The sequence below is a fragment of the Terrapene carolina genome, unplaced genomic scaffold, assembly GCF_002925995.2.
Source record: "Terrapene carolina triunguis isolate 2854851 unplaced genomic scaffold, T_m_triunguis-2.0 Scaffold210, whole genome shotgun sequence".
Classification (NCBI taxonomy): Eukaryota; Metazoa; Chordata; order Testudines; family Emydidae; genus Terrapene; species Terrapene triunguis.
In genome coordinates this window covers 50177888-50199862 of record NW_020664561.1, presented here as the reverse complement: position 1 = coordinate 50199862, position 21975 = coordinate 50177888, and the positions used below count along the sequence as shown (strand labels likewise).

The 21975-nt window shown below is 41.2% G+C and overlaps 1 protein-coding gene across 1 annotated transcript in view; it reads left to right on the top strand.

Annotated features, from left to right (window-relative positions):
* LOC113407196 (SH3-containing GRB2-like protein 3-interacting protein 1) overlaps positions 1 to 21975 on the top strand; it is a 166264-nt gene that overhangs the window by 51590 nt on the left and 92699 nt on the right. The window contains exon 2 of the mRNA XM_029912328.1: positions 18598 to 18689. Within this exon, the coding sequence (XP_029768188.1) occupies positions 18598 to 18689 (92 nt within the window). The remainder of the gene's footprint in view (positions 1 to 18597; positions 18690 to 21975) is intronic.

Sequence of the window (21975 nt, the reverse complement as noted above, 5' to 3'; positions counted from 1 at the left end):
ATGAATAGAATAGGAATAGTGGTCAACAGGAATAACCCACATTGAAAAATAAATTACCACGGTATGACTTGTTTTGGAAATTTTCCCCTTTAGATTCCCTGTTGGGAGGTGCCTTGTAGAATTCTACTGCAGTAAGTTACAGTAACCCTGAAAGATTTACACTTTTTTGGCTATAATTTTTTGTTGGTAGCTAGTCCCAATCTTGCAAGGTGCTTTATAGCCTCAATTCCCGCTGAAATGAGAATGGTAAATGTCAGATAAAATTTCAGTTGATGTCACTGAGCATGTTGGACCTTCCTTCCCTCTGCCTTCTGCCCCCTCTCCCCATGCTTTAGCCCTGAGGATGAATGTTTCAAATATATGACTGCAGTGTGAGTTTTGTTCTCGTGCTTTTTCTTTTGTCAAAGAACAATGGTCCAGTTTATCCTTTAATAGTTGTTACATTTTTATAGACTGCCTTTATATATAAGAATCAATAGATAAATTGTAAGAACTGTGCCTTTTTGTTAAATGTTTAATATAGAATCATAGAATATCAGGGTTGGAAGGGACCTTAGGAGGTCATCTAGTCCAACCTCCTGCTCCAAGCAGGACTAATCCCCACACAGATTTTTGCCCCAGATCCCTAAATGGCCCCCTTAAGGTTTGAACTCACAACCCTGGGTTTAGTAGGCCAATGCTCTAACCACTGAGCTATCCCTCCCCCCATTTATTTAAAGCTGACTGAGAGGGGTAAAATTCAAGAGTCCTCCTCTGAACACCCATTACTTGATTTACACCTGGTATAGGTAGTGCTCCCAGTATTGAATAATTCAGGTGATGGAATCAGTAAATCAGGTAGAAACGCTCAGGTTAGTCAAACCATAATACTTAATGTCATATCTTCTAGGTGTTTGTCCTCACAACTCATGTGAAAAAATCCTTGTTGCTTGATTAGAGAAAATCTAGAAGTCTTGACACATACCCAAACAAATTTCACAAGTATGAGTGCTCTGGTGGGTATATGGAGGAAGCCTATATAGGTGATGAATTGTTGCACTTACTGGGACAGGGAGTTTGAATATATTACTGGAAATAATATAAAATAAGTCTAAATGTGGTAAGAAAAGGAAACTTTGAGAAAGAAGGGAAAATTGAACAGCCAGTCAAGTCAAATGAGACATTTTTTTTAAAGTAGCTCCTCAAGGGGATAACCAAGGTAATTATTGACAGAGAAGATAGACACTGGCAAAAAGAAATGTAATGAATTATTTATTTCAGTCTTCACAGAGGAAGGTAAACAGCAAATGCCAGACATATTTTCTTCCTTGACTAGGAAATATATCAGAGGAAACCAGGCTCATGCCAAAACAAATGGAAAAATATTTGCAAAATCTGAAGCCTGATAAAATCATACTGAAATTCAAATCCGAGACATCTCTGAATTCTTACAAGTGACAAAACAAATTGGCAGATACTGGGGTTACCATTAAAAAGCCCACACTTGCCAACAGTTATCCCACTATGGCAGCTGAGACACTAACATTTTTAATTATACTTAGAATATAAAATAACTGTGACAACAGGGGTGGCAACTGTATGTTGTTGATGGACACTGTAGATCTTTTAATGAGCAGGATATCCTTGAAATCTGAAAATGTACTGAATGATGCTAAGGCAGGTTGACTTAAAAAGCAATTTACCCATAGGGAATATCCAGGAACTACAAACTGATCAGTTTGGCTTCAGCAATGATGAAAGAAACTGGGAGAACTCATTAGGTGCAGAACAGAGGAATCCGCTGCATGTAGTGATGTAATACAGTTGTGTTGAACTATAGTTTCCATAACACAATATCTGTTGCCGGTGAACCACAGGAAAGGCAAATAGTTTAGTAAGACAGAGAACATGCCTCCACAATTACATAACATTTCTTGAGAGTGTAACACAAGAGCTGATGTGGGGGTGGGGAAGGGAGACCATGAACATAGTGCACCTAAACTTATGAAAGCTGCAACAATACACAAGGTCAGTAAGACAGACTGGAATAAAGAGTGAGCTGCTTGAGTGGAGAAAACTACAGTCAGCTGGATGTATAAGGTAGCGACTACGTGCGACTGGAAGCAGACTGAGCTGGTCAATAGCTAATCTAGTGCTACGAATGTTAGGATGAATTTTTGGTTTGTTGGAGTCCTTTAGAAGAAACACCATGAAAAAAGGTAAAGACATTTGCTGATTGTTTCTAAATGGTGCAGAAGGGAGGGTGAGCGTAGTAGTAACCACAGTGATAGTACTTGGCACTTCTGTAGGACCTTTCCCCCCCCCCCATGGACTCCTAACTCCTTGTTAAAATTGATTAAAGCTTCACAAGTTCAGCACTCTGTGAACTAGGTAAGCATTAGTAACTCCAGTTTGGGGAAACAGGCACAGGTTAAACCCACGACAGAGCTGGAAATAGAGCCCAGGTCTCCTGACATTCTATTTTCTAATCACTAACCTCAGGGGGTGGCGAAGTCGTTATTTAAGCATTTCAGTGTTGTATAAAGTAATAGGATTCAGGACTCTTCAGATCAAGTGTGTGTGGGGGGGTGAATACTCTTCATGTGGTACTAATACACTGAGCTGTGAGAGAATCCAGGAGATAAGAGGTTAAAACTAGTTTGATGGCTTTGGTGTATGTTTTAACCAGAAATAATTTAAAATATGGAAGTAAATCCAATCACATAGCTTAGATAAGTAATATTGGTATTTGCATATTTCAGCCTCCCTCCCCCATCCCATTCTGGCACCTGTGTAATGATTTTTTTATGAAAATGGTGGATTTTTTGGTTGGAGGGTGGTGATGGGGAAAAGATTAATTTGATAGCAATTATATGTTATATATAGTATGTACTTAAGCCCTGGTCACGCAAAGAGATCTGCTTACAAGACTGGGGCCATGCACAGTATTTGTCAAATGATAAATTCAGGTTGCATGTATGTCTATGTAAATACACACACTCATGCACACAGTATCTTCCAAGTGCATCGCTTGGGTAGAATTTTGAAGACTGCTCAAAAACTTCTGCCCATGCAGTCAAGCCCTGATCTGTGGTTTTAGATGAATTCTTGGCTGTTGGTCCATATTGCTTGTCTAGGTGCACTAGAAAATGTAACTGAGATCACACATTCATTCCAGTGTTTTTTAATCATCTTTCTTCCTCTTGCCCTCATTGTGTAACATCTGCAATTAGACTTGTAAATGAGTTCAGTTATAAATTAATGACTGTATCAAGTTGCCATGTTCGCTGTTGAGATCCTCATTGTATTTTTTCAGCTAATAAGCCTATTGAAGAGGTCTGGTTACATGATTTGATCCAAGGATTGGTATAGATCCATAATATGCCATGTCTTTGAAAACTACTGAATGAGTACATCCTTGTGCTATTTAAATTAAATTATAAAACATAAAGAGAAACTCATAAAAATTGAGGGCTGCAGTAACTTAATTACTGAGACCCTGGCTTTCCACCCTTAGACCCTGAATTAGGACAACCAGCCGGGCTGTCTTCCTTGCTACAGTATTTGAAAGTCTGCTTCCAAAATGAATAGGACATGTCCACTTTTTTCAGTCATCATGTTTATTAATCTAGAGCCTAAATTTACACTGGGTGTAGAATAAGTCATGATGCGGTCCTTTTCTGTGCTGACCTATAAAATGCAGCTTTATTAGACTGCAGTTAAGGTTATTTCCTAGATGCTCAACAGGGTGTTCGTCTGTGATTTTTGTTTCATTTTTACCATTATCTTTCTTTAAATATGATATAACTCTTGATTGAGTGGAGTCTTGATTGAGTCTTTCTTTTTGGTTTAGCAAACTAAATATTTTTCAGCAAAGCAAGCTAAAAACAAACCTAAAGGCTTGTGGTTTACAATAACAATAATAGGTGGTTCTTCAAATGATTTGCACATGTCCATTCCACTGAGGCCTCAGTTCCAGAAGGGGTCTGTTAGAAAGAACTCTTTCGTTACACATATTTGGGGATTGGGGCCATACCAGTGGCCCTCTTGGACCCTGTGGGGCTTCCCCCTCAATCAAAAGTGTCCCCCCCCCAGCCAACTCAGCTGGCTTCATCTACTGGCCATCAGGAGCATCGATGCCACAAACACCGTAGTATAAGTACAAAGCCCAGCACCAAGCAGAGTCGGGATCCATCTCATGAACAGCCGCAAGAGAAGCAGAAACTAGTCCAGCCCCCAGTGCTGTTAGCATCCTTTTACCCGGATCACACAGTTGTGGTGGAGCCTATTTCTCTACCTCTGATGATTTTAAGACTCATCAGGAGTTGAGGAGAATGGCTGTAGCCCTAGACCTCCATCTGGAGGTGTCTGGGGAAAATCCATTCTGACATTTTGTGGCTCCAGCTAGAATAGCTTCGTTTTAATTGGGAGAGCGATCTTAGAGCCTACCAAGGTCCTCTAGCAGACCCCAGCTTCCCTGCTTCTGACTGCATGAAGGGTGGAGAGATTATACTATGTCCCCTCCCAGGGGTTTGAACACCTATATAACCATCCTCCTCCAGGCTCTCTTGTAGTGGCAGCAGCCGATGAAAAGGAACATTAGAGGCACCAGGGATCAATCCCCAAAAATAACAGGACAAGAAGCTGGACTTCTCTGGGAACAAGCTTTATTCCACAGGTGGGTTACGGGTTCATATTGCAAACCTGCAAGCTTTGATGGGGAGCTACAATTTCACCTTGTGGGATACAGTTTTGAAGGTCAAACACAAACTCCCAGATGAGGTGAAACAGAAGTTCCAGTATTTTGTAGAGGAGGTTGCCAGAATGGGTCTCGATGCAGTGGATTCTGCAGCACACAACAGGCCTCTGCTATCACTGTAAGGCGCTCATCCTAGTTACATTCTTTTGGCCTCCCTCCAAAGGTGCAACAGACTGTCCAGGACTTACCCCTTGAAGGGCCATCACTCTTCTCAGAAAAGACAGACGAGATTCTGCATGGTATCAAAGACTCTAGAGCAACCATGAAATCTCTTGGCATTTACACCGTAGCAGTAAAGCAGAAGGTGTTCTGTACTTATCAGTCCCAGCTCTTTCAGGGGGTTTGCTCCTCAACCCCAAGACCTGCCAAGGAGAAAAAGCAGAAGTTACAAATGAAAACCACTACTATCCTCTGCTTCCACAGCTGGCAGTTCATCAAGGAAGGCAGCATCTTCCAAGAACTCATTTTGATGGACAGGTGGAGAGCAGTCTAACAGTTCCAAGAGTTGTTCTTTTCCAGTTTTTGAAAACTGCCTGTCCCACTTCCTTTGTGCTTGGGCCCAGGTCACAACAGATCAGTGAGTTCTAAGCACAGTGGAAATGGGATATGCACTCCATTTTTTTTATCCCTCCCCTCCCATCCCCCTTCCCTGTCCCTGTTCTGGGATCTTTCTCATGAGACAATATTACTGCAAGAGATACAACACAGCTCCTACAAGAAGAAGGGAGAGGAGGTCCTTTCTTTGTTACTGATCCTGTAGGCAAAAGGGGGTCTCAGGCATATTTTAGATCTGAGGTAGTTAAACAAGTTCTTTTTTAAAAACAATGAGAATTCTGGATGGTCACTCTAGCTCCCATTATTCCTTCCCTGGAGCCAGGGAACTGGTATGCTGCTCTCGACTTAAAGCGCTACTTTCACATTCATCAGAGCCACAGAAAAATTTCTGAGTTTCACTGTCCGTGGCTGCCATTTTCGTTTCTGTCCTCCCCTTTGGTCTCTCAGCTGCCTCAGGTGTTTTTACAAAGTGTGTGGCAGTGGTAGCAACATTCCTCTGGTGGTTAGAGGTCAATGTATTTCCTTACCTGGATGACTGGCTGATAAGAGGTTGATCCACGTTTCAGGTGGTGGTCAGCATTCACATAATCCAATCCACCTTTGATGCACTAGGCCTCCTGTTGCCAGAACAGAAAATAGTTTATTAGCGTGGTCCTGGATTTGACAATGGCTAGGGCCTTACTATCTCAGGCAAGGCATCATGCAATGCATAGCCTCATTCTGGACTTAAAGGCTTGTTTTCTCACTATGGTGAGAAACCATTTAAGGCTTCTGGGACACATGGCATGCACTTACGTGGTCCAGTACACCAGACTGTATCTCAGACTCCTTCAGGGGCTGGGTGGCAGAGATGTATTCTCCAAGAAGGCACCACATAGACATGTTAGTGCATGTACTAAGTCACATCTTATCCTCCCTAGATTGGTGGATAAACCTGACTAATATCTGCAAGGGAGTTCCTTTTGACCCTCTACCTACCTGGGGTGGAGGATCTCACCTGGGACCCCTGTATACAAATGGTCTCTGGTCTCTCCCAGATGTCAGTCTACACATAGCCCGCAAATCCCTGATGTGTGGCTTGGATGGCATTCCTTCCTCGCATCAGGGAAAGGGGAGTATTGGTGCTGACCAACAATACGCATGCCATGTTTTATGTAAACAAGCAGAGAGGAACCTGGTCCTTTCTACTGTTTCAGGAAGCAATCCTGCTCTGGGACTTCTGCATCAGCAACTCTGTACTTCTGAAAGCAGTCCACCACTTGGGGCACAGAATATGCTTGCAGATCATCTGTGTGGGTTATTGGTGGATCACCACAAGTGGTCCCTTTGTCCAGGCATATCGAGGCCTATTTTTTAGCTGTGTGGAGCTCCCCAAGTGGATCTTGCCCACACACCATTCTTACTATACTACCAAACCTAGATAGCTGTCAAAAATGTATCTAATTCTATATTTTAACCTTCCCCTAGAATGAGGAATGTGAAGGCCCTTGAGGCAAATAAGTGGACTTGGTCATCTTGTGCTCCCACTATCCCAATCCATAGTCAATGCATTATCAAAACAATTTTAAGGTTTTCTTTTTTATCTTCCTTGTTCCTTTGCTATTAGTATTGTAAGCATTCTTTCCTGGAACTGTGATGTGCTATGCTCTTTGAAAGAGCCTGAGTAAGCTATTTTGAATATAATGCAGGCAGACAATGTGAAAACTTTTGTCTTCTCGTGTAACCAGATACCATGAAATGTCTCAGGATATCTTCCTTCACTTTCTCAGGTGACCCTTAGTTGTATAGTTAGCGTACAATCTTGTAAAGGAGTTAGACAGCTAAAGAAACAATTTGATCCCTAGTGTACCCAACTTCCATTATTATTAAGGAAAATTGTGGCCTTGTCTTCAAATCTTGTTGGGGGAAAAAAAAATCCCTTCCCTCACCCAGTCTTCACTATGAATTTAAAAAGGTGGGGATAATGAAGAGTTCAGAAAATGGAGGGTGGTGACTGCCACTGAAAAGCCAACATTTACTCCCGCCCCCTTTCCTCAGAATTGTCCCTTAGAATTAATAGGTAATAAATGTTGACTTTTAATGGGGACCAGAGCATGCAATTGCGAGTACATTCAAAGGTGAAGCATTAACGTACCTCAAGTCAATAGTATATGAAATGCTCAGAGTACACGTCTCGGAGGGCAGGGAATCCCATAACTGTGGAAATGGATTTAAAATTCTTCCCCTCGGGTGTTTGATGTTAACAGGATACTGAATCACTTTTCTCGCCACCATTCTGCTATTTTTAATGGTGTTTGGATGCTACGTCCAACTTTGTCACCTACTGTACTAGGCCCACTGATGTGGTTTCTCTGGCTGGAGGCTAGAACCTTGTTCTATGAAATTATTATAAGCTTTAAGGAAACACTTCCCAAGAGAATTTCTGTGGAATGCAGGAAACGAAAATGCATTTTGTGAGATGCTAGTTTTAGAACACTGACACGCATTTACAATTATATCTGATACAGTAGACTGTTTAAATTTTTGCAGAATGAAAGCTTGGTATTATATATTTTATTTACTTATGTTGAAGTATTTTTGCACTACACACTATAATTGTGTGTTGTATTTTGAAAAGAGCCCCCATATGTTAGTAGAAGGATGCTCTGTATTGCAGTGATTTGACCTCATACATGCTTAGGTAAAGGCAAATGAAACAATTGTTTAACAGAAGACTTAATGTTAATTTGTTCTGACTAACTGCTGTTAATATAGTATTCATGTAGTGTTAGTGGCAATTCAGGGGGAGAGGCTGAGATTCACAAAAATTGCACCACTGGGGTAGGGGGTACTGTAGTGGCTTTAAGCCACCTTTTGCATCTTCCCAATCATGGGTTGCTTTGGGAACAGAAGTGGCCCTGGGCCTAACTTAAATAGCTTCCCTGGAGCGACCATATGGGCCACAGCATCCCCTCTACACCACGGTTATGAAAGAGTCCTCAGGATGCAACCTTACGGCTATTTTCCTCAGTGCCTGCACCGGGGGGAGTCTTCCCCTGACTGGAATTGGGACTTTTAGGTCCCCTTTATGCTACTCCCAGCCTTTTTTGTGTGGCATAAAGAAACCAGAGCAAAGATAGGGATCTTCAGTCTTCTTTTCCAGACACATCTGCTAAAGTATGTTTACTTAGGTTGTATGATGGGGCTAGCCTAGAAGAAGATGATCTGTTTTGAATTCTAGTGTCTTGCTGCCAAAGGTTAACACGGATTCTTTCTTCAACTTTTTAAACTCTTTGAAAGTGTGGGTGGGTCCATGCATGCAACTGTGAAAGCTTAATGCTAATGAAAAGTCCTGGCTGGTATTTCTAGAGTGTGAATCCTCTGTTTATATACCACAGTGATCATAGGAAAAAAGCCATGATATAATTTATAATTTTCACTTTCTCAGTAAAGATAGTGTATAAAAAGAAACATAAATAACATTAACCCCTCTTTGTCTTGGTGCTGAGGGGTTAAATGTTTTGCTTCTGATGTCAAGACAGCAAGTTTCCAGGCCTTCAGACTGATCACGCTCTTTGCTTAGGAACACAAAGAGAAATAAGATCCATATGATAATACTCATTAACCTGAAAGCAGAGATTTTTGTTGGCTTATTAGTCATCAACAGTGACTGAGATCATCTGCTGCAAATAATGCCTCAGTCTCTACCCTATGAAGCAGGTCAAAGAAAACCCTAGCTTTATAGCAGGACCTTCAAATAAAGCTCACCCAGACCCAAAAAACAAACAAAACAAAACTAGAAGAGCAATATATTCAGAACGTAGTTACTGAAATGATAGAATAGCCTTATAAAAATGAGCTGAGCTCTTAATTGCAAGTAGGTATGTTGGTCATGGAGCTGTTATGTACTAATATTTGAATAATGATATGTAATAATGGTATGAATATTGTAATTGACCTGATCAGTGAGGTAAAGTTGCTGTATGACTACAGAGGGTTATTAGAATTTCCTGTGTGAATGTATTATAGGGTTGTCAACCCTCCAGGATTGCCATGGAGTCTCCAGGAATTACAGACTAATCTTTAATAAGAGATTATGTCATGTGATGAAACCTCCAGGAATACCTCCAACCAAAATTGGCAACCCTAATGTATTGATCTAACTTAATAGGGGGCTGTGGGAAATGCAATCAGGAAAGCCATACAAGTTCTAGAGAAGCAACCCCAAGCACATGCTTAAAAGACAGTGGAGCAAGCAGTTAGTTTCAAGAATCCTGTTCCAACCGCTTGCAAACCTAGTTTGCCAGGCTTGGAGGCTAGAGCGCAAATGAAGACTAAACACTTAAAATGTCTCTCAAGAGGCGGAAAAGGAAGCTTCACTCGTCAGGAACTGCCTGGTGAGACATACAACCGAGAGTGAGAGACTCTCGGAGGGAATCTAAAGTAGTCAGGCCTTCCCAGATCCAAGGAATGATAAGCCTTAGGGAAAAGCTCAGGGGTGCTGGAACTGGGGGTGTCGCAGCACCCCCTGGCTTGAAGTGGTGTCCATCATATACAGGGTTTACAGTTTGGTTCAATGGCTTTCAGCACCCCCACTGTAAAAATTGTTCCAACAGCACTGGAAAAGCTAGATATGCGTACAGTTGTTTTCATTGTTTTTTAAGATATGTTTTCTCAGAAATGTCACCGTGCCTCAGTGGGTCACAGCTGAGAATACTAGATTCAGGACCAAATGCTGAGAAAAAAGGCAGACTCACCCCCAACTGGTGGTGGTTCATCATTAGATACATCAAGCCAGTAACAAAAGTAAACTTCTTTCTTACCACACTACTTAACAGGAAGTCAGAGATGCAGTCTCCTTAGGCATTCCGGCCTTTATCTCACCATCAATGAAAAGCAATTTAATCTTATAGAGGGTCCTTCTATTATCAGGAGATCAGCCACTTAGCCAGGTCAATATAAAACTCAGATTTTACCCTATAATCACGCCGCTGCCAATCCTTTTTAGTAACTAAAAGCTAAAGGTTTAGTAACCATTTTTAACTTTTTTTTTTAATAGATCTTATACATACAAAAATTACAAAGTTCTTATATCAGGTTTGTAGCAGTGATGTTATAGACTTGTAGTCTCTCTGGTAACTTCTAAAAGTTTGGAAGGTCCGCAGTCCATAGTTCAATACGCTCCTTTTAGTTGTAAATCCACAGTCCAGAGAATTAGGGCCAGAAAGAGGAAAAACGGAGACATCTCAGAGGTTTTTTATATCCTTTGCCATGTGCCTGGAAATTCACTGGGTCAAACACAGCTCAGAAGCCTCTGTGGAAAATTATTGCTCTAAGATGGAGTACAGGGTCACATGAGCATACCACATACTTACATGCTTTGATGACTCTCAGAGGCAGTCATTGCCCATATCTGTGCTGAGCCATCTGGGCAGAATGAGTTTCTCCTATGGCCCATGGTTAAAGTGAAGTATTTTTAATGGGCCATCCAGCTTGAATAGTCCATTCACAAGGTGCTGGCTAGGCTGGATGTAAACTACCTTGTGGGAGTTACCCCAGGAACAAACACATTTTGAGATACAGGTATATAGTCAATATTCATAACTTTGGATACAGTGATGATGCATGGCTTTAAAGAGTATAATCTTATTTAGCACTTCAGAACTTTTTCATGGACCCCTTACATGACATACTTTTATACAAGATTTGTTGCAGTTGTCTAACAGTGGCAATATCAATGATATACATGGCCATATTTCAATCCTACAGCATCACAAACGCCTTCGCTCTAAGTAAGGAATACTTTAAGGAAGCTGTTTGATTAGTCTGTTAACTACTGTCATTGCTCTCGGAGTGAACAGAATTGCAGGATCTGGACGTAAGTCAGACTTGCTGAGATAAATCACAGTTGATACTAGAGCTGTGCAAATAAGTGCATTTTCAGTTCACTGGCCAAACTGGAAAAGCTCCTCCCAATAAATTAAAACAAAATTTCAGCTCAAATGAATAGTTCTTTTTCAAGGGTTTGACTTTTTTTTTTAAAGTAAATTTGAAGTAAAAAAAGTCAAAACAAAAAAAATTTGTTGGGGGGTATTTTTTTAGGTGGTTTTTTTTTTTTTTTTTTTTTTTTTGAGTTAAATAATTTGGTGAATTCAGTTCCAATTTATGAATTGGTTCAGTTGACTTGAATATACATTTTTTTGGTGAGAAGTTTTTTCTGAAACATTTCACCCAGCTCTTGTTGATGCACAAGGAACTGCAACCCAGGGCCTGGTCTAACAATGGGAGAATCACATGATTCTACCCTGAGAGACAGTTGAGTGCTAGAGACCTGAATTCGAGAAAGGAGGCACTCAAAGAGACCAGGTGAGGTCAGAAGTGCAATTAGGCTAGTAACTGTGGCACATGGACTATGCACATGGCAACATTAAGTTGACCTACCTTTGTCACCAACAATTATTTTTGTTTCTTAAATAGAAACCCTAATTTAAACAGTTGGGTTAACAAGCTGTGTATGGTTGAAGAACATGTGCATAACTGGAAAATAAATAAACAAAAGCAAGTTCCTTCCTCAACCTCAAGCAATGTTTCTTGGAATATCAAAGCCCAAACATAGGCTACAAAATGGAAGATGTGAGATGACGGTCACAGGAAAAATAGTGCCAGAAGCTTTAAATGATGTTGGATGAACTTTCTATTAGGCTCAAATAACACTAGCTGTAACCTTGCTTTCACAAATAAGTATTCGTAGATTTTTTTTTAAAAAAAATGTTTTAATTCAAATACTGTAACAAATAAGAAGATACGGATTTTTAAAAAAATATGTACCAGCAGAGATTTAAACCTATTCATGCTAGTGTATCTCAGTACTGCCATTATGGGACTGTTACTGCTCTTAAATTAGCTCTGCTGGAGAGAGAGAATTAAAATCAATGCCCTGATGCTGGCTTAGTGAAAGTGGTACTTGGTAAAGAAAGGTGAGGAGTATGTGCCCTGCTTTAGACAAATATCACTTTAAAAGTCTGTGTAGCTGAACTTCTAGTTTCTCTGAACCGGGGAATTCCGATCCTTGTTTCTCTGTATCAGGATCCCTCCGCTGCCATATAGCCTTCATTCCCTTCTCTTGTGTCCATTTTCTGCCAGCTAAGTGCCTTCTCATTTGCCACCACCCTTTCCTGTCTTAGCAGTCAGTTCCTCACCTCTGTCTACAAGCACCCTCCCAGAACTGCAGCATTTCCAGTGTATCAGGGCTGTTTTGCCAAACTTATAAAAATGGACACAGCGTTGTTATTTTCATTTGATGCATTATAAGGATGAATTTTTAAGAATCGTTTAACTCTCCAATTCTTCAGCACCTCAAGCAATTAGGAAATGGGATTGGAGACTTTCAAAATAAAATACAGAACTCTGTTACTGTCCATATATTTCAACCTCTCAAATGATTCTCTCTGTCTTTTCAAAGACAGATACGACATTCTAACAGTTTTCCTCCCACTAAAGCCAGGGCTTGGGTGAGTTAATCTCAGAATATGTAACCTCTATCAGAGAGAAATGGCATCCAAAATGAATCACTATTTTAGCCTTATCCTAATGCAGACTCCCATTGCACCTCCTTCATTATATTACTTCTAATTCCCCTGAATTGCAAGTGGGACAGACTGACTCTGTTTACTGGCATTCCTAGGGTTCCCCTTCCCAATAGCTGACCATATTCCCTGGGACACTTGACAGGAGCAGAAGAGGAGCCTGTGGGCAGCAAATATCTGTAGATGATGTCCCTCCGCTGTGTATTTGTATTTTTCTCCTTTCTGCAATGGTCATTAATGAAAAGAGCTAGTCTTCAGTTTCTCCTGCTACCAGTCTCAAGCATAGTTACTTTACCATAGCTAAAAAGGTTGCTTTTCTGCTGGGAAGGTTTGAACCAAATAACTGTGCCAGAAGCAGGTGACAGTTTAGTGCTGCAGCAGAAAACCACATGGCCTGAGGCCTTACCCCAGTCAGGACTAGCTGATTTAAGTAACCTCGAAATGAAATAATCAGTAGAATGGAAGGTGAGTATCTTAAAATACCTTCATACCGCTAATCTGTATGATTGCTTTGGCATAGGCTTTGAAAAGGGAGCCTCCTCCGTGCCTGCTGGGCCTGCCTTCAAGGTAGGGTGACCAGATGTCCTGATTTTATAGGGACAGTCCTGATATTTGGGGCTTTTTTCTTATATGGGCGCCTTTTACACCTCACCCCCATCCCGATTTTTCACGCTTTCTATCTGGTCACCCTACTTCAAGGTAACCATGTGTCAAAACAGGTGTCTGTAGCAAAGTGGGTAAAACGAAAACCCTACATTGTGTGTCATTACAGGTAAGACCTAACTGGGAGGAGGGACTTTTAATGGGTCTTGCATTTCCTATAGAACAAATAAGATGATCTTAATGTCAGGATAAACATTACATTGTTGTGAGGGGAAGGAGGCCTGTAAGGATTTGACAGGAGATTTCAAATTAAAAATAGCTAGTTTCTGACCAGAAATAACATAAAAAGGGGAGGGGGAAAATCAAACAAATATGGATTTGCCTCAGCATGCTGTCTCCTGAGTGGGTTGTCTGTCAAGTAAGGGGGGAAAAGGTATTAAAAGCATGCTATAAAAATAAAGTTTGATTAGAGAACATGCTTCAACAATGGGCATTTCTTTAGGCTGTGAAGACACTGTCTCCAATGCCATTTTCTATTTTAGTCTTTCATTTCATAAACCTTTTTGGCTAACCTTTATCATTTTATGCAGACTTTAGTCAGTTAACCCATTATATAACTGAGCAGAACACTAGGTCAAAATATTTAGTCAAGTCAGTCATTGAGGTCTATCTTGACTTAGAATACAGATCACTTTGCTAAACTTTTTTTTCTTTCCAACCTTTAATGCATAGGGGGTAAAGTTATGCTTGTGCAGTGAGATCCTTGTAGGTCTCACCTAGCTATTAACATACTCTGTTATGAAAGAAGTTGCACTTAAACCAAAAACCAGATACAGTATAAGCAGTGTCTTACACTGAACAAATGTACAAAATCAAGGAAATTGAGTTGAGGTTGCCAAAGCAACTGTAACAGTTTCCTTTATCCAACTGTGCCTGTGCTCGGCATCATACTTGGTGTATGTAAGATCGCGCTGACCTGAGAATCTCTGCAGCCCTACATAATCAAACTCTTATGTAATATAGTAATTACGGAAAGATGCAATAAACATGTCTCGGAATGACTGACCCAGACCCAGAAGTAATTTTCTATGTTTAATGGTGGTGGTATTTTTTTAAAGTACAACTGTAGAGAACAATCACAACATAAAAGGACTCCCCGTAAATATATAGATTGCATCCCATGTGCTCCTCAACAAAGAGTGGGGGAGGGGGAAATGAGCTTTGCAGTGTGCCTATAAAGTTAACAAATCTGGACCTACAGCAGGTGCAGTTTCCAAAACGGATGACCCCTCACAGACAGTCCCCTACCAGCAGCTCCTTCTCCTTTAGATGCGGGGCCAAAATGTTTTGTATTCAGAATAGTTGTAATTATTTGCATAAACGGCAAATATATTAATTCCCCTATAATTTTCTAGTGCTATGTAAAGAGGTGTGTTATGAGAGCCGCCTCTTCCTCTCTTTTTCTGAATAGCTCTCTCATGCCCACGTTCCTACCTTAGGCAACACCTACAGTGTGTGGTTTCCAGAAGCAGTAAAGAGATTTATTTTCCCTTTCACAGTAGAGAACACCTGTCTCAGAAGTTTCACAGTGTAGTAGGGTCATTGGGCATATTCTCAAGCTCTACTGAATTACTCCTCAGAAAGGTGTTCTTCACTATACTGATGTAACTTTAGCACCCTCATGGCCAAGATGGAGTCTGCTCTGCAGGCAGCTCTGGCCAAGAGAAGGCGCATGCAGGAATGCAGCAGGAAAAATCCCTTCCACCCCAGGGGCACTGGTTCTAAACCCCCCAGAGTGAACACCCCTCCCCACCCCCAGGAAAAGTACAATGGATATAATAAGAAAGGGAAATATTTCTTTACAGAGGGATGAGAGGAGAAAAGCAACAAGGGGAAATATAGGGGGAGCAGTAAAACCAGGTTGCATCCAAACCAAGGCCCCACGGGCCCAGTGGTAGCACAGTCCGGAAGGGCAGACACTGAGCAATGTGTCTGCACACAGAGTTCAGGAGTCCTGAGCAAAGTTCCAGTCCAGTAGTGAGTCTTGGGTGCTCCTGGTCATCTTCGGCGCCAGTGAACTTTCCCCAACAAACCCCTCCGGTGCCCTCTTCTGCTGCTCTCTGCAAAGCCACACATAGCGACCACCTCCCTACTTAACTAGCTAGCAGCCTCCCTCCTTGTTCCCAATGCAGAGTCCCAAGCCCCAGTACTCACAGTCCCATACAGCTCTGGGCAGCGGTGATACTGGGTCCAGCTCTGGCCTGTCCTTCTCGGGCAATTCCTCCCTGGCACAGTGCTCCTCCTGGCTCCTGTCCTGGGGTGTCCCCGATCGGCCGCCCTGTCCTCCCCAGGCTTCAGGCAGGTTCTCTGCTGCTTCCTTTGTGAGGGCCTGCGGGCTGCTGCCACCTCTCTCTCCCACTAAGCTCCAGAGCCACACCCTGGAGTTTTCGTCCTTTTTTCTCATTCCCCACTCGGAAAAAGATTTAAAGGGGCCATGCTCTCTAAACCCCAAAGGGGTTACACTGAGTGTGAAATGAAGTTCTACTTGCTGGCCTTTCTGTTCTTGTAAACAGATTCCTATTCTATTCGTTATTAGTGGTTGTACCTAAAATCATAGAACCACAGGCTTAGAAGGGACCACAAGGGTCATCTAGTCTAACCCCCCTGGCAATATGCAGGATTTGTTGTGTCTAAACCATCCAAGACAGATGCCTATCCAGCCTCCTTTTGAAAACCTCCAGTGAAGGAGCTTCCGCAACCTCCCCGGCAGTCTTTTCCATTGTCTTACAGTTAGGAAGTTTCCCCTGAGATTTAAACTAAATCTGCTATGCTGTAGTTTGAACCCATTGCCTCTTGTCCTGCCCTCTGCGGCAAGAGAGAACAACTTTTCTCCATGTTTTTTTATGGCAGCCTTTCAAGTATTTGAAGACTGCTAGCATGTCCCCCCTTAATCTCCTCTTTTCCAAACTAAACATACCCAGTTCCTTCAGCCTTTGCTCATAGGGCTTGCATTCCATCCCTTTGATTGTCTTTGTCGCTCACCTCTGGATCATTTCCAGTTTCTCTACATCATTTCTATACATTGCTGACCAAAACTGGACACAGTACTCCAGCTGAGGTCTAACCAGTGCTGAATAGAGTGTACTATCACCTCCCGTGACTTGCATGCTATGCCTCTGTTATTGCAACCTAAAGTTCCTTTTTTTTGCATTGTTGACACATGTTGAGGTTATGATCCACCACAACTCCCAGATCCTCTCAGCAGTGCTGCTTGCCAAGCCAGTTATCACCCATTCTGTATTTGCATCTTTGTTGAATTTCATTTCGTCATCTATCGCCCAGTTCTCCAGTTTATTCAGATCCCTTTGAATTTTAGCTCTATCCGCCAAAGTGTTTCCAATCCCCCCCACCAGTTTTGTGTCATCTGCAAACCTGATCAGTATGCTCTCTATTCCTACATCCAGGTCATTAATAAAGATGTTAAATAACACCAGACCCAGAACAGATCCCTGTGGAATCCCCCTCAAGACCTCCTTCCAATCTGACATCATTCCATTTAATAGTTACTCTTTTTTTTTTGGTTGTTTAACCAATTATGTATCCATTTAATGGTAGTTGTGCAAGCCTGAATTTCTCCAGCTTACTTATCAGAATGTCATGTGGGACTGTGTCAAAACCCTTGCTAAAGTCCAGGTATATTATGTCTACTGCATTCCCCCATCCACCAAATCAGTTACTCTGTCAAAGAAGCTGGTTTGGCATGATTTATTCTTAGTAAATTCATGCTGACTACTTAGTGTACTGTTGGAGACGTGGATTCAAAACCTGATATGGGGGGGTTGTTTTCTTTATAAAAAAAAAATCATACCACGTGTAGTATCATAGTACCCTATTGTTGCTGCTTTTGTTTCACAAAATGACTACAAAATATTTTATTTACCCCATAGGGTTACTTAATAAAATCAGGGTTCCAGTGTCCTCCCTATGTGCTAAGCAACTGTCTCAATGGGACCCCAGCACAAGTCCCCTCTCTCACACATAAATATTGAAGGACTTTATGGAACAAATAAAGCCTTGCCTTGTGCCCTGAAGGTTGACAAACTCATTCTGTTGGATTAGAAGGTGCAAATTCCATAGATGCGATCCTTCAGTTTAAGACGTCCTGCCATGTGGGCATCAGCAGCAAAAGGCCCTGAGCACATCTTAACTTTCATGGTGGGGCACTAAGGATAAGGCAGTCTCTCAAATACCTGGCAAAATCCATGTTCCATTGAGTCAATGGCAAAACTTCCACAGACTTCTGTAGGTGCCAGGATTTCACCCCCAAGTTCTAGACCTTTCAAGTTAGTACAAAACTTAGTGGCTCATATAGGTGTGGTAAATGCTGTTTCCTGTAATTGGTAATGATGCTCTGTTTTTAAAATGTTGAATCTAGGCTGATTTTTATACCACTGCACTTCTTGAAATCTGTCACCGAGAGGATACTAAGGGCTGGTCTACACTGGGGGGGGGGGGGGAATTGATCCAAGATACGCAACTTCGACTTCAGCTACGCGAATATCTTGGATCGAATTACCTGGGGTCCAGACGGCGCGGGATCGACGGCCGCGGCTCCCCCGTCGACTGCGCTACCGCCGCTCGCTCTGTTGGAGTTCTGGAGTCAACAGTGAGCGCGTTCGGGGATCGATATATCGCGTCTTAACGAGACGCGATATATCGATCCCGGATAAATCGATTGCTACCCGCCGATACGGCGGGTAGTGAAGACGTACCCTAAGAGATTAACTTAATGTTTCATTTTGAGGTTAAAAACTAAGCCCAATGCTAGCCCATGTGATTTTGACATTATGCAGAGAAAACTAGTGTTTAGACATACTTACTGAAATTTGTAACAGAAACTATCAACAAATGCAGAATGTCAGGGAATATTGAAATGAATTGCAACTCAAGGACACATTCAAAGTAAGCAGTGTAGCGAAAAATAAAGCATCAATCATACGAGTTGAAAACGAGCACTTTGGCTTGCAGAATGAACATAATAAAAGCATTCCTTGGCTGGCGCTGTGTGTCGTCCTCTGCACTAATTTTGTCATTTGAAATATGTAAAGATTAGATAAATTGAATTTACTTCTGCAGAATCATTGTCAGGCCTTTCCTTACAGAAGAACATTATGTGACACACAAAGAATATTTGAGAACTGGATATGAAGAAAACGGTATCAAGAAGGGTAAATAAGATGCTAGACTCTTTGGCTATCTGACGGTAGCCAGGAGAAAAACATTTCATACAAAGAAAAGAGCAAGTGGAATTTTACTTTGGGATTTCTCCTGCAGGCCGTTCACATCAATATCTGCACAAAAGGACCTGACCAACAGCCATTTTTTAGTTCTCGGTTTTGTCAGCTATAACATTTATTCTTAATTCTCATATGTAAAATACCACAAATATGCGCAGTGTTTTACAATAGAGACTAGAAGAAAATATTCATGCCCGAAAGGGGAGTTAGTGTAGTGGACTTTACCAAGGTTGAGGGGGGAGGGGAAAAAAGAGAGAGAGCGTGCCTAAAGTTAGGCTCCTAGATCTATAGTCAGGCATATAAATACGTGGCCAGGTTTTCAAGGGGAACTGTCGGGTGCTCAGCATTTTTGAAATCTGGCCTCATATTTATATGCCTGAATATGGAATTAGGAGCCTACATTTTGGCTCTGATTTTTGAAAATCTTAGCCTATCCATCCAAGAGACCTGGCAGTAGTATGGAATAGGAAATACAACTGGCTGTGTCCAGTTATGGCACATGTAGTATGGGCTGTGACTTTACGACAGTTCTGGTCTGTTTGTTGGAACCTGGGTTGTGCCTCCTTGTGTACGTTAGGGTTGCCACCTCCGAGATTCAAATAACTGGAACATCTAGGTCAATCCTGAGCCCATAAAACTGGACAGCTGGGAGTGTATACTGAGCATCCTTGCAGATTTCCCAGGACAGCTACCTCGAAAAAGGGATGATCCTGGGAAAACCTGGATAGGTGGCAACCTCATGTGGGTTTGTTACCTCAATGTCTGGTAAAGCTCTCAATACAAAGTCAGCAACATTTATTAGAATAATCCTGTAGTTATGGCACAGGACTGGAATCGCGAGATGTCCATTAAATTTCCAGCTCTGCCACAGATTTCCTGTGTGATCTTGGGCAAGTCATTTGAACTGTGTAACAGTTCATCTTCTGCAAAATGAGTATAATAGTTGTATACCTCACAGGAATACTGAGAGGTGCTTGGATACTAATTATTACAGAGACTCTCATAAGTACCTAAACAAGTTGACAGTCTGAGTGAAGACATGAGGAGGAAGGGTGGTGAATATTGGTGTAAGGATAGAAAAGACAAGAGTTTACAGCAATAGGATTGTGCGATTGCTTAAGCTGGTAATAATGCCATTAAGAGTCATATATGATTAACTTTTTTGTGAATTAATTTTGAAGTCATCTATTCTTTTGTGTACATGATTCTGAATATGCACTAATGACTTATTTTTGCTGAAAATGTTTCAGGACTATTTTAATATACAGCAAAGCGGGGTATAATTACGTCCCCATTCATTATGTGCTGTTGGATTTACCTTCAGTTACTCAGTTCCCAAAGGTGATCATTATCATGTCATTTCCTATTTACTGACAATAGTATTTTTATATTCCTGTATGCTGATTGGAATGAATTAGTGTTGAATAGCATTCTGCTACAGTGGTGTCCAAACATTTTTCATAATGTCAACCTAATTTTCTCTGAGGCAATCTCTGTATCAACACATGCCCTCCTATTTGCCATCCTATAACATTCTTGTGCAACTATAGCAATTACTTAGAAAAGTAAAGTTAGGGGGAAGCAGAGAATATATTTTTACCTGTATTTTAAGGCATCTTAGGAGCTGGAAGTAAGGAGGAAGAGCTAAGTCCATGTGACCAACTGCCTCTCCTTTTGACTACAGTTTGTGAATCTCTGCTCTTCTCCATACTGAGTAACTCTAATGCATGTCTGACCTATGTACAATACTACAGACACTGAAGAAGTGAGGTTTTTACCCACGAAAGCTTATGCCCAAATAAATCTGTTAGTCTTTAAGGTGCCACCAGACTCCTTGTTGTTTTTGTAGATACTACAGACAATACACTAGTTATGTAATTTTCTAAAATTGTTACTATACGAATAAAAATAAATATGCAATTTCCCTATTATATCTTAGTAAAATATATCTAGTACTTAATTAGTGGAATACCCAGCATTTCAGTCTTTCGTGATTAAAAATACCAGTCCTCAATGAATGTTTCCATGCTAACACATTGCATTATGCTAAAATAAATTTGTTTGTTTTTCATTAATGTAGTGAAATGTTTGAATTTAATTCCTGAATCTTTGAAAAAAATCTGCTTTTAAAAAAAAATCTATTATGAAAACTGGTGGAGAATTTTGACTGAAATTAACATTTATTGAAAACAAAAACATTATTTTTGTTTCCCACTAAAAGTCAAGTATATACCTGATATACTCTTGATTTAATTGGTGTTAGCAACTATAAATAATAAAAGGAAAAAGGGAATTGGTATAGGGATCAGTTTTCAAAACAATTAACCTCTATACTGAGCTGTTTTACACACTTAAGGGTATGGATAATTTTCATACAAGGATATGTGTTGTCTCCACATCTAAGCCAGCATAGGTATATTGGAGCATGGTTTGATAGTGTTCCTTGTAGAAAAGAAACGGATCTGTTAGGATGATTCTTTTTGCTGCTACTGGATCTAGGCAAAACCTTATAATTCCCTGGCTCACTAACTAACTAAACTCAGTTTGTGCTGTCTGGAGTCACCAAACAAGGTCTCTGAGTTGTGGCATAGACCATGACCACTGATTGCACTACAGGTTTGACCAACAATGTACTTCATCAGAGAATGATACACAGATAGTGACTTCCAGCTGAGACCAGATTTAACACAGGTCAGGCTCATCTGGCCAAGGAGAAGGATCTCCTTGGCCCAACTAGTAGATCAGCTAATTTTGAACCTGACCTAATGCAGGAGTGTGCAGGATAACATACATACAGGGAGTGCAGCTGCCAGATGGGGGATTCAGCTAATTGGCAGTCTGCTTTAGTACCTAGCCATCACTTTAAAAGCTGCTGCCTGAAGATTAAAATGGTCTCAGGAAGTGTCAAGTCTGTCATTGCCCAAGGATGGAATTTCATTACTTAGAATTTTTTTTAAGAAGTGTTTGGGACTGGGACAGCTCATTAAAATACATTTACGAGGCCAGGACTTCCTTTGTGAAAGGCAGGGAAGCATTTCAATATTAGATAGTAGAAGCAGGGTAGATGCCCAGGTGAAAAGATAGTCCTGCAGTGCTGAATGCCTTTTTCAACCTGCATAGAGAGGCCCATTGGGAATAGACTGTCACAAGTGACCTAGCAGAGGCTGGCATGGCATCAGGACTGCCCAAGCCATGAGTTATAAACTCTAAATAAACC